The following is a 12028-nucleotide window of genomic DNA, read 5'->3' as shown; positions in this document are numbered from 1 at the left end:
TCTGTTCAACATCGTCTATTACTCGTACGAGAGAACATAGCATTCTCGTTTGACTGGATAGATCAAAATAGCATTTTGTCTACGAGCTTTTAATTGTCAAATCGCTTTTGGTGTAGGTCTCAGGCATCCGGTGTAGGTGCTGTTGTAGGTTTCAGGGATTGCCTCCACAATACGCTTGACTTCTTTCGTTGACGAGCCTGCCAGGTAGGACATTTTGTCAATGTAGAACAAATTCGGATCTAAATCGATGAAAACGGTAGCCATTCAATAATAGGATGGTACTAAACAAAGGAAGTTTGACCTCAGATCTAACAATTCGCTGCAATGCGTTGCTCACCATCTTCATCCTCATCAATCAACTCCTACTTCAAACAAACAGGCAAGAATTGCTCGAATATTTCTTGCAATCAGAATGATCAAGCTGTAAAGCGTTCAAACCTCAAATCAAACTGCTAATTTGCACATCGTATTTGTCAACAACTATCCAATGGATATCATTTCGCAAATCAAAGCTCTTTTGTCAACAAACAAACAGAATGCAAAAGTTCTGCCGATGAAAAGGTTAATACGTGCATGCACTCTGCTTACATGAGGCATCAGCTTCAATATGGCAAATGGTACTGACTCTTGCGTCAACCTCTTTGTCGCGAGTCCAAGCCTATTTCACGCGTTTGGAATACCCAAGCCACGATAACCACAATCTAACTTGACGCGAGTTTGAGGACAAATTCAGGATATGTACGTCTACTTGGGACTTCCACATAAGGCTGAATCACATAAGGCTGAAAACTCATAAAGCTGAACACGAAAGGCTGAAAAAGTAAAACTCTTACATAAGGCTGAAATAACAAAAGGCTGAAACTCGAAAGGCTGAAAATTCGTGAGAAACCGATTTTAGTGGAAGAATTCATTGAGGTCAGCCTTATGAGCAGTCAGCCTTATGTGGTTCAGCCTTTCGTAGGACACCCGTCTACTTTTATCCTTTTTGCCGATCTATGCGGATTGATAACTTTTCTTTTCCCTTCCACTGCAGGGTACGATTTAGTCCACTAGCACAATCGTTCTTTCAGTTCGTTTTGATCCCACAAGTTGGCAGCAATAAAATCGATTTGCCTCCACACTTCCTCTTTATCTATCGCGCCCAAATAAACAGTCCAGGAACTCGGACCGATTATACAAGCACTTCACTGAAGTAGGAGTCGCTTTATTCGCGTTCTAAATTAAACAGACAACCATGGTGTTCACATTAATCGCGATCCGATAGTCGCAAAGTCCGACACTATTATTACCAGAGACTAATTTCACTCAACCGCGATAAATCGGTTCGATACCTGGATCGATACCAAATTATCCGGTAAGAAGGACCCTTTAGTACGTAATGAAATTGAACTAACGTCTCACTGATAAAAGCCATTATATCAATTAACAAGAAAATCTTCTATTTTTAATTGATGATTAATTAGTTCTAAATCATAATTCAAATTTGTCCACCAAGTTTCGATTTGCAACCCACGATGCGGCACTTCTTTGTGTGCTCCAATACCGGCATCATTACACTTCTCATCGATCGCCCAAAGGGGTAAACGTCTTCTTCGTTAGAGGAACACGCGCGTTACCAATGAAGCGTGGAGTGGATATGGCGAGAACAAGGAAAAAAATATAGGAACGTCAATTGCCATGAACGTCTTCGCCAGCAGCCAGGATGCAACCGCCGATGATAAAAACGATTTTTTTCCTTCCCTCACGGTAGCTATCTGCTATCGACCACCTTGCGACCGAATTGAATTAAATCTCTTGGGTTGCAATGTTGTGCACGAGCGTTTCTAACGCCGCCTCCGTACCTGCAAAAAACTCACTTACTGCGTAGCCTACGGTGCGGAAGACAGTTTTCTTCACTATCAGTTGCACTATCTTCGGAGTCAATCAATGTGGAAGGAAAGGGACCCCCCGATGTGGTTCCAGATGCACGATGTTGATCATTGCTCAGATGTATGGCTGCCGCGTGCGGGCGGGTGTAACGAATACGAAAAAGTGCTCCGTTTCTGGCACACAAGCTGTCCATTGCGACAGCAAAGGACTTCGATAGAAGACGGGCGAGAACAGTACGCCCAGCTATCAACCAAACGTCATGTTCAATTTGTTTCCATTTGAGATGCAATTGCACTTTGCTGTCAGCAAGATAGACGTGGATATTGATTGCTCTGTTTACGTGAAGTATCATGCGTCTCCTGTGCGTCTCCATCAGTTTAGTAGGCTTCCCACATTTCAACATAGCAACATCTTCGAAGGATTTGTTTTGATAACGATGCCAATTAAACTTAAATAATTATCAAATTTTAAAGCATCAGCTTCACTTTTTGCTTAAGTTATAAACTAATCCTGAGGCTGTATCGATTCGATAGGTGACAAAACAACTGGAAAAAAATAGATGAAGAATATAAACCAAAATCAAACTGTTAGAATGAAAACTGCAGATAAAGTAAATCAAGCTAATTAGTCAAAAAGGTGTCAATTTTTCTTTGATAATATTGTATCATAATATAAAAAATATTAGTGAAAAAAGTTTGCTCACAACCACTTTTCAACAAGACATTGCTTAAAACCCTCCTCATGAGAAGCTTTGCCCCAAGATAAAATTATTTTTTTATTCTGATTCTTTATTTTATTCCCTCGACCATTCGGAGACCAGTAGGACATCATTTAAATTAAATATTTGTAACGGCCTAATTGTTAGTAACGCACAATCCACCATGCAGTAAACTTTCTAATCTGATTTGCGATTTCGTGTTAGTCATTTGTGGAGCAAAAAACCAAACATTCATTCATCGCATCTCTCGTCAGTCTGACAAACAATTTGACAAAAACTACATGTTCTCCATCTCACTCGGAATGCATATATGTGGGAGCGACAAATTTCATTTCTTTTACTAGCACCGTACAAACAATTTGTCTTATATTTGTCTTACCGTTTCTCTTACCGCCCATTTTCCGCACCTTTGTGCGCCGACATCGCATCGCCGCCCGCCCGCCCGACTTGACTGGGATGATCCGGAAATGCTGATAAATGCAGGGCTGCTACGTGACCGGTCTCTATCTGGAGGGCGCCCGCTGGGATCCGGCCAATCGCTGTCTGGCACGTTCGACTCCGAAGGTGCTGGTGGAACCGTTGCCGGTGCTGTCCGTCGTGCCGATTGAGGTGCACCGTCTCAAGCTGCAAGTAAGTTGCGTCGCCTTTTCCTATGAGTTTCTATTGTACGTAGGTTTTTTGTTGTGTGTGTGTGTTTGTACATGTAGTACGCCTTTCTTCGATGTTGGTAAACATGTAGGTACCATCATACAGACAGAGTCTCGGATGGCATTCGAGGCGAGTACGTGTCCCTCGATTATTTGATTACGATCTGTTCAAGTTTGTGTTTTAGAGTAAATTTGTTCTCGTCGAGGACCCTAAGGCTTTTGAATATAGTAGCAGCAGTAAGCACGTTTCATATGTGGAAGAACCTTTTTAAGTTTTTATTCTCCTCAACGAAATTAGCTTGTTTCCTCATACGTGCATGGAGTCGGTTAATACACATGACTGAGTGTATGTGTAGGTGGCGAATTCACTTATTCCTATATGAGAAATCAAGCTAATTTATAAAAGAAGAGAAAAAACTTCTTCTGTCCCAAGATGAGTCAGTAAGGCAGTTTCTAGTGTCTCATGCTTAACTCGACTTGAGTGGGATTAAATGAAATAGTACTACAGGTAATCTTCGATATAACGTACCCCCGATGTAACGTACACTTTGACCCTCCCCTCGGATATGTGATCTTGATACGATGGGTGGGCTTACGCCATTAGCACTGAGAAGGCAATCAAAGACATATCCTGTCATGGTGGTATCACATCTTGACTATTTTTGTATAATGCCGCGTCACATAATCTGGCATTGACGCACAATGCATTGACTGGCATTGACGCAATTGTGCAGTCTGGTAGGAATCTTTCCTCAGTGATAATGATGTGGGACTGCTAGACTACAAAACCTTTCTTCTACGCTCCCTGTAACGACGAGATGTTTAACGAACGCATACATTCTGACAATGAAGAACAAACACAATTAGGTAAGTAAGTAAGAACAAACACAATTAATCAGCTTTTACATTTTTAAACTTGCTCACATAAGGTTGACAAACTAAAAATCAGACTATTACTTTCCAAACTGTATCAGAATAGCTCATTCCGAGTCAAAGAAAGAAGACGTTGCATTACTTCTTGAAAACCAGAAAAAACTTTGTAATAGTATTTTTGAAATTATCAATTGAGCCATTGATCAGTGACTAGTTTGCATTTACTTACATTTTGCATTAGTGTCGAGTCTATTCCAAATCCGAACCTCACTTCAACCCATCCTTATCCTACCCCATGGCGTTCAAGTGGTCTGCAAGGACTCTTCTGCCATTGCCCTCTCTATTATCAGCCTTGGATTTACTTGCGTTCTCATTGCCCCACCAAACTCTGGTGTCTGGTGGAACACAAAACAGACTCGACACGACGACCCTCCGACGAGACAGGAGGATTACCCAGGCCCAATAAGCCGCCTGTAAAACCAATAATTACGAACAATATAAGCGATAATACGGTTCGATATAATCGGCAAAGACCTAGGCGACGAATAAAGGATCACGATTGGAAGCTTGGAACATGGAACTGCACGTCGCTAGGTTTCGCAGGTTGCGACAGGATGATCCACGATGAATTACATCCCCGCAACTTCGACGTCGTGGCGCTGCAGAAGATTTGCTGGACAGGACAGAAAGTGTGGAAAAGCGGGCATCGAGCGGCTACCTTCTACCAAAGCTGTGGCACCACCAACGAGCTGGGAACCGGCTCCATAGTGCTGGGTAAGATGCACTAACGTGTGATTGGGTGGCAGCAAATCAACGCAAGGATGTGCAAACTGAGGATAAAAGGCCGTTTCTTCAACTATAGCATCATCAACGTGCACTGCCCACACGAAGGAAGACCCGACGACGAGAAAGAAGCGTTCTACGCACAGCTGGAGCAGATATACGATGGATGTCCACTGCGGGACGTCGAAATCGTCATCGGTGACATGAACGCACAGGTAGGAAGGGAGGAAATGTATAGACCGGTCATCGGACCGGATAGTCTGCACACCGTATCGAATGACAACGGCCAACGATGCATAAACTTCGCAGCCTCCCGCAGAATGGTAGTCCGAAGCACCTTCTTTTCTCGCAAAAATATCCACAAGGCCACACGGAGATCACCTAAACAAGAAACGGAAAATCAAATCGACCACGTTCTAATCGACGGTAAATTCTTCTCCGACATCACGAACGTCCGCACTTGCCGCAGTGCGAATATTGAATCCGACCACTACCTCGTTGCAGTATGCCTGCGCCCAAAACTGTCGACGGTGTACAACACGCGTAGAAGTCGGACGCCGCGGCTTAACATTGGGCGGCTACAAGACTAGCAGACTAGCCCAAGGATACGCGCAGCAGCTGGAAGTGGCACTCTCAACGGCACTTGGCACGGTGCTCCCGGGTCAGAGAAAGGACTGGTATGACGGCGAATGTGAGCAGTTAGTGGAAGAGAAGAATGCAGCATGGGCGAGATTGCTGCAACACCGCACGAGGGCGAACGAGGCACGATATAAACGGGTGCAGAACAGACAAAACTCGATTTTCCGGAGGAAAAGGCGCCAGCAGAATGATCGAGACGTTGAAGATACGGAGCAACTGTATCGCGCTAATAACACACGAAAGTTCTATGAGAAGCTAAACCTTTCACATAAGGACCACGTGTCGCAGCCTGATATGTGTAAGGATATAAACGGGAAACTTCTTACGAACGAGCGTGAGGTGACTACGAAGAACACCTGAATGGCGATGTAGCAGACGGAGATGGCGGTATGGTGATGGACCTGGGAGAACGCACGCAGGACATAATTTGACCAGCTCCGGATCTCCAGGAAATCCAGGAGGAGATTGGACGGCTGAAAAACAACAAAGCCCCTGGGGTTGACCAACTACCAGGAGAGCTATTTAAATACGGTGGTGAGGCACTGGCTAAAGCGCTGCACTGGGTCATTACCAAGATTTGGAAGGAGGAAGTTTTGCCGCAGGAGTGGATGGACGGTGTCGTGTGTCCCATCTACAAAAAGGGCGATAAGCTGGATTGTAGCAACTACCGCGCAATCACATTGCTAAACGCCGCCTCTAAGGTACTCTCCAAAACTTTATGCCGTCGAATAGCACCAAATGCAAGGGAGTTCGTGGGGCAGGACCAGGCGGGTTTTATGGGCGAACGCTCCACCACGGAACAGGTGTTCACCATTCGCCAAGTACACTGAATTTTGTTTTTACACGATTTACATTTTCTCAATTTTCCACTCATCCTAAATGTTTAACGTATATTAATTATCATGTGATTTTTCTTTGATTTATTCTGGATTTTTTGAAACATGTTGCGAAGAATTTGGTGGCAAATTGAAGTCTCACGATCAAAAATACGAGCGAAAAAAAATCGTGTAAAAATAAAATCCTGTGTACTGCAGAAATGCCGCGAATACAGCGTGCCCACACATCATCTATTCATCGACTTCAAAGCCGCATATGATACAAAATTGATCAAGGCGACAATGGATCGGGTGATGTGCGTAATTCGAGTTTCAGGGGCATTCTCGAGTCCCTTCGAAACGCGTACAGGGTTACGGCAAGGTGATGGTCTTTCATGTCTGCTATTCAACATCGCTTTGGAGGGAGTAATGCGAAGGGCAGGGATTGACACGAGTGGTACGATTTTCACGAAGTCCGTCCAGTTATTTGGTTTCGCCGACGACATTGATATCATGGCACGTAACTTTGAGAGGATGGAGGAAGCCTACATTAGACTGAAAAGCGAAGCTAAACGGATTGGACTAGTCATCAACACGTCGAAGACGAAGCACATGATAGGAAGAGGCTCAAGAGAGGTCAATGTAAGTCACCCACCACGAGTTTCTATCGGTGGTGACGAAATCGAGGTGGTTGAAGAATTTGTGTACTTGGGCTCACTGGTGACTGCCGATAACAATACCAGCAGAGAAATTCGGAGGCGCATGGTGGCTGGAAATCGTACGTACTTTGGACTCCGCAAGACGCTCCGATCGAATAGAGTTCGCCGCCGTACCAAACTGACTGTCTACAAAACGCTTATAAGACCGGTAGTTCTCTACGGACACGAGACCTGGACGATGCTCGTGGAGGACCAACGTGCACTGGGAGTTTTTGAAAGGAAAGTGTTGCGTACCATCTATGGTGGGGTGCAGATGGCGGACGGTACGTGGAGGAGGCGAATGAACCACGAGTTGCATCAGCTGTTGGGAGAACCATCCATCGTTCACACCGCGAAAATCGGAAGACTGTGGTGGGCCGGGCACGTAGCCAGAATGTCGGACAGTAATCCGGTGAAAATGGTTCTCGACAATGATCCGACGGGAACAAGAAGGCGAGGTGCACAGCGGGCAAGGTGGATCGATCAGGTGGAGGACGATTTGCGGACCCTCCGCAGACTGCGCCTGCGTGGTTGGCGAAGTGCAGCCATGAACCGAGCTGAATGGAGAAGACTTTTATGTGCAGCACAGGCCACTCCGGCCTTAGTCTGATAATAAATAAATGTGTTGCGTTCACAGCAAAAAACTTCGTAGCCGGCTCCAAAAACGTAGCTCGAAATAGTTCGAGAATCAAGCCAGGTTTCAGTAAACACTATGACGTCGTAGTTCTGATCCAGAACAGCTAGTCGATATTCGTCCAGAAGGCCGTTAATTCCTCCAACGTTCTGGTAGTAGATGGATATGTCGGACTGCATGTGGCGAGGAGCGGATGAAGTACTGCAAATCGGAACACTATCAGGCAGAGAAAGATTCATTGGCTGAGCCTGAGAGTACTACCCAACATAAGAAGTTCGGAAGACCCCATTTCTTGACCCAAGCACAGGACCGGGACGTCTGTTGGTTGCTGGCAGGAATGGCACGACTGAATTGGGAGGACTAGAAGGTCTTTCTCAGAGCTTGTGGCATGCATGCGTCCCTTGATTGTAATTGCCTGTCGTCGCAAGCTGGAAGACCCCGAACTGCAGCTAGTGTCATGACCAGGACGACTAAGGTGAGCACCGGCAGCAGAAGGCAGAACTGAGCTAGAGGAGTCGGGGGCTTCCATAATGCTTTTCACAATACGTCCCGGTTGCGAAGATAACGAAGGATTACCAGTAGCCTTGGATGTTCTGATCGGAGCTGCATCACTACCGGATCTGCAGCTTGAAGGTACAGTGGAGTTGAAAGTTGTGCTGAAACACGGAAGCGGATCAGGCGAAGAAATATTGTCATGGATTGCATACTTGGCAGGAAGCAGCTATCGGAAGTGAATCGAGTGGTTCGGGGTCTCCCATAGGGCGACAGGCAGTGCATTCTGGCGTACAGGAACGGAGAGAATGGATCAATTCACAGTGCAATATTACAGGTAACCGGTTGCGCCGGAGGCTGCTAGCGTTTAGCATGTCAACTCTACTCCGGACGTAGGAGTCGAAAACGGCGATGTTCCAATTTCGTCGAAGTGTCCGGACTGGGTAGCCAAAAGTGTTTTGAGGAACGATCCCCGAACTCCCGGAATAGCATTCCCTTAGGCCAAGTATCGGTATTTAATGCCATTTCGCGGAACCTTGGATCGATTCCGATTTTGTACGAGATAAAGGTCATACGACTCGTATCGGCTCCTAGTCGTACCAGCGAGACGGTCTTAACAGTATCTGCACCCGGCAGACATTCCTTTACCTTTTTTCTACCACTTTTCGTTCAACGCTTGGATGGATACGAAAGAGGTAGACCCGCCATAACAACTCGACGAGTTCAGGAACAGTGATTACACTGGCTTCAGTCACGATCTTAGTTCCACCAAGAAGTTGCTGATTGTTAGTCGCGTCATCATTACGACGTCTTTTCGACGGAGGTTGCAAGGGGGATTGTCGGAAACTGCCAGGTACTCTAGCCGGAGTCGATAGCGAGATGCGATTCGAGAGTTGTGCGATATATTGTCCTTGTCCAGCCAGCAGGGATGTCCTACACAGTTGTTGGACACAGTTGGCAAAAAATCTGCTCGTTTTTACAATTTTAAACAATCAAATAAAATTTATTTAGTGGGTGCAACTAATAGATGGATATTTGAGCTTTCGAAATGTCACTTCAATCTGACAAAATGGTGCACGCCAAATACACGCGGGCGCGCTACATTTTTTCTATATCACGTCTTCGTAATTAATGCAAGATCTATAGACACAATTCAGAGTCAGTATTCTCGATAAAATTGATCTAATTGGATAATTTTGTACGTTTTGTTCAATTTCAGAACACCTTCCGAACGCCGGTGTACACAACATCCGAGAGACGCAACGCGATGGGAGTCGGTCTCGTGTTCGAAGCTGATCTGTTCACCGAAGAACATTCAAGCCACTGGGTCCTGCAGAGCGTTTGTCTAATTATGAACACAGATTGAGCTGTACTTGCGCGGAGAAACCGAGTGCCATTTATTGTTGAAGATATTTTAACGGAAATATTTTTTAATGAATATTAAAGCTTTTATCGCATTATGTTGTAAATCGATTATTTTTTTCTCAACATCACAGCACAAAGTTTTTATTCTTGTAACGACGGTGAAGAACTTATTTCGTCATATTGGCTCAAAAGATTTCTTTACTTATTTAAAACCAACCTTTCGTTATTGGATTGTCTTTGATATCTTTATTTGAAAGAATTAAAACAAAAACTGGCCTTTCAACGGCCATTTCTTCTTTAATCTCGTCAATTATTCTTGAAATAGTCAGTGATTTTGATTATAGGACTCAACATTTTTCAACTAATATTAACAAAAAAAAAGTAATAGGCTATTTGCTGGAAATTAGTTTGTTTCCCATTATTCTGGTTTGGTACGATTCAATAGCAAAGTATAAGTTTATAAAATGTTTAGAGAATCAATTCATTTACTTGTTAATTATAGCCTTTTTACTTATAAAAATTAACTAAATGTTAGGTAATAAATTTCCGTAGTATCATTTTATACAGTTACTGTTAAACACACTGGATTTCATTCATCTGTCATTGTTAGGGAACCCAGAGCCCACGAGCTTGCGCATTGCAATCCACAGTGTTGTCTTCCAAATCATATGTTTCGCCACAGAAAATCGATATTCCATGAGAAAAGTTCCATTCCTCGCAAAGTAAACACGGATCCCCAATTGCATCGTTACAACATATTGTCGCTTCGGAAAGTTGAATCAAATCTGCAGAAGCAGCGCCATGCAGATGAATGACAGTGGACACGAAACTGACGACCGGCTGGAAACGCTGTTTTTCGATAACCTGGATACGAGTGGCGATATTCTTAATGAAGTTCAGGTAAGTTCAAATTATTATCCTTTTGTGGAAAAACGAAAGCACCATACCATCATGGACCACCAAATTGTAGGTCAACAATTCGGATTCCGATGCAGAAAGTGATATTTACTCGAAGATAAACGATTTCGATGTAGTATTTCACGACCCGAAGGAAAAACACTCCCAGTTCGTAGGAGCTGATGAATCCAAAAGACAGGTTGCGAGCGCAGAACTGCTGATAGATAAAGTCCCTACACAAACGAAGGTAGGAACCGAATCCACCAACAACAATCGTAGGGTACTGACCAGCGACAACAGCACCGATTCGTATGCGTCTTCCATAGCCAATAGCAGTGTATCGACCCAAGAGGATGACACACAATCAAATCAAAAGCAACCCCAAATTAACACGTGCAAAGTTTTGCAACGTAAGCTGGAGCTGAAAGTGGAACGGGCAAAGCGCAATTATCGTCAGATGTATGAGGAACAGGTGGGTGGATCAGTCTTCGCCATGAAAAATAAACATTTTTAATTTTAACCCATTCTCTCCAATCAGGACAACAACCAGGACTTGGTTCACAAATCGGCTTCACTTATACCCATTTCACGACTGCCCATACCGGGAAGTGCCGTTGTAGTGCGGGGCTCCCACCAACCACTGGTGGATGTCAACCCATCCGACGGCAACAGCGACGAGGATGATCTGGAACCGGTTTCCTTCTTCCCCAAGCCAAACCGCAAAATGACAGATTCAGCGCACAAACGTCAGGAGCTGTCCGACACGTTCAGCATACAGGAGATGACCATCGAGTCCGACCAGGAGGACGAGCTGGACTTCCAGCAGTGTCGGAAGCTGTCCAACAGCAAGGGCTACAAGAAGATTCTGAATCGGGGTATGAGCGCGGAGAGCGACTACCTGGACAACGATGCGGAGGATTTCGACGATGAGGACTCGCAAAACTTGGAGCTGCTGCCGCCGAACGTGGGTTACAGCATGAAGGAATGGGCCCAGCGAGCGCTTTGTTGCTTCAGGCGTAACGATTTCCTATCTTGAGAGTATGAGTACAAGCTGGTTGTCGCCGAACGGACCGACAACGGCTGAAGGGTGCTGAGGGGCTGGGACACTGAACTTGTAATCAATTGGAATTAAGGAAGATTATTAATTCTCAAATAAATCATTGTTTGAAAAGCGATATGTGAGCTACTTATTTCATAAGAAAAGGGCAATTTCAAATCTTTCAAATGCGCGCGCACATTGACCAAGGAAGCACGTGAGAGTATCACGGGTAACCTACATCTAGGCGCGACTGCATCCACATTTATCTCCCATGCGCTCTGACTCTCGCATTTCATTTTCAATTTGAGTAGCATTGGGTAGTTTGCTAGTTTTTTCGATTCATAATTGAAATTATCGAACCGTGTTTAATTTGCAAATAAAACGAACAACAGTTTAAGCATTTTTTTTAGTATAAATTAAGTTTACATATAATAAGATTTTTATTTGATTTTATGAATGCATTCATAAGAACAAAACAAAACAACAACAGTTTTAATTAACATTTTCCCTACATGCTTGACTTTATTGTTTTGTTCTTTTTTAAACAAAATCACTCACA

General features: G+C 44.3%; 2 protein-coding genes across 3 annotated transcripts in view; both read left to right on the top strand.

Moving 5' to 3' along the window:
• Positions 1-9628, top strand: part of LOC134222877 (dynein axonemal heavy chain 10) — a 332935-nt gene extending 323307 nt beyond the window's left edge. For both annotated transcript variants that reach the window (XM_062702027.1, XM_062702022.1), the window contains 2 exons: positions 3071-3217; positions 9388-9628. In XM_062702027.1, coding sequence (XP_062558011.1) covers positions 3071-3217; positions 9388-9534 — 294 coding nt within the window. In that variant the 3' untranslated portion in view covers positions 9535-9628. The remainder of the gene's footprint in view (positions 1-3070; positions 3218-9387) is intronic.
• A 227-nt stretch (positions 9629-9855) lies between these two features.
• Positions 9856-11605, top strand: LOC134208187 (uncharacterized). The gene is made up of 3 exons (XM_062684243.1): positions 9856-10433; positions 10504-10902; positions 10969-11605. Exons 1-3 carry the CDS (start codon positions 10335-10337, stop codon positions 11464-11466), a joined length of 996 nt encoding a protein of 331 aa, XP_062540227.1. The 5' UTR covers positions 9856-10334; the 3' UTR covers positions 11467-11605.
• The last annotated feature ends 423 nt before the right edge of the window (positions 11606-12028 follow it).

Source organism: Armigeres subalbatus, chromosome 1 (assembly GCF_024139115.2).
Source record: "Armigeres subalbatus isolate Guangzhou_Male chromosome 1, GZ_Asu_2, whole genome shotgun sequence".
In the NCBI taxonomy this organism is placed as follows: Eukaryota; Metazoa; Arthropoda; class Insecta; order Diptera; family Culicidae; genus Armigeres; species Armigeres subalbatus.
The sequence above is the reverse complement of the archived record's forward strand: the minus strand, read 5'-3'. Positions and strand labels throughout refer to the sequence as shown.

What these genes read in the sequence shown, in the direction of transcription:
- LOC134208187 (XM_062684243.1), top strand. Translation starts at nt 10,335, where the DNA reads ATGCAGATGAATGACAGTGGACACGAAACTGACGACCGGCTGGAAACG. An exon ending in ATATTCTTAATGAAGTTCAG is followed by an intron (nt 10,434 to 10,503) that starts GTAAGTTCAAAT and finishes ACCAAATTGTAG; the next exon opens with GTCAACAATTCGGATTCCGA. An exon ending in GTCAGATGTATGAGGAACAG is followed by an intron (nt 10,903 to 10,968) that starts GTGGGTGGATCA and finishes CTCTCCAATCAG; the next exon opens with GACAACAACCAGGACTTGGT.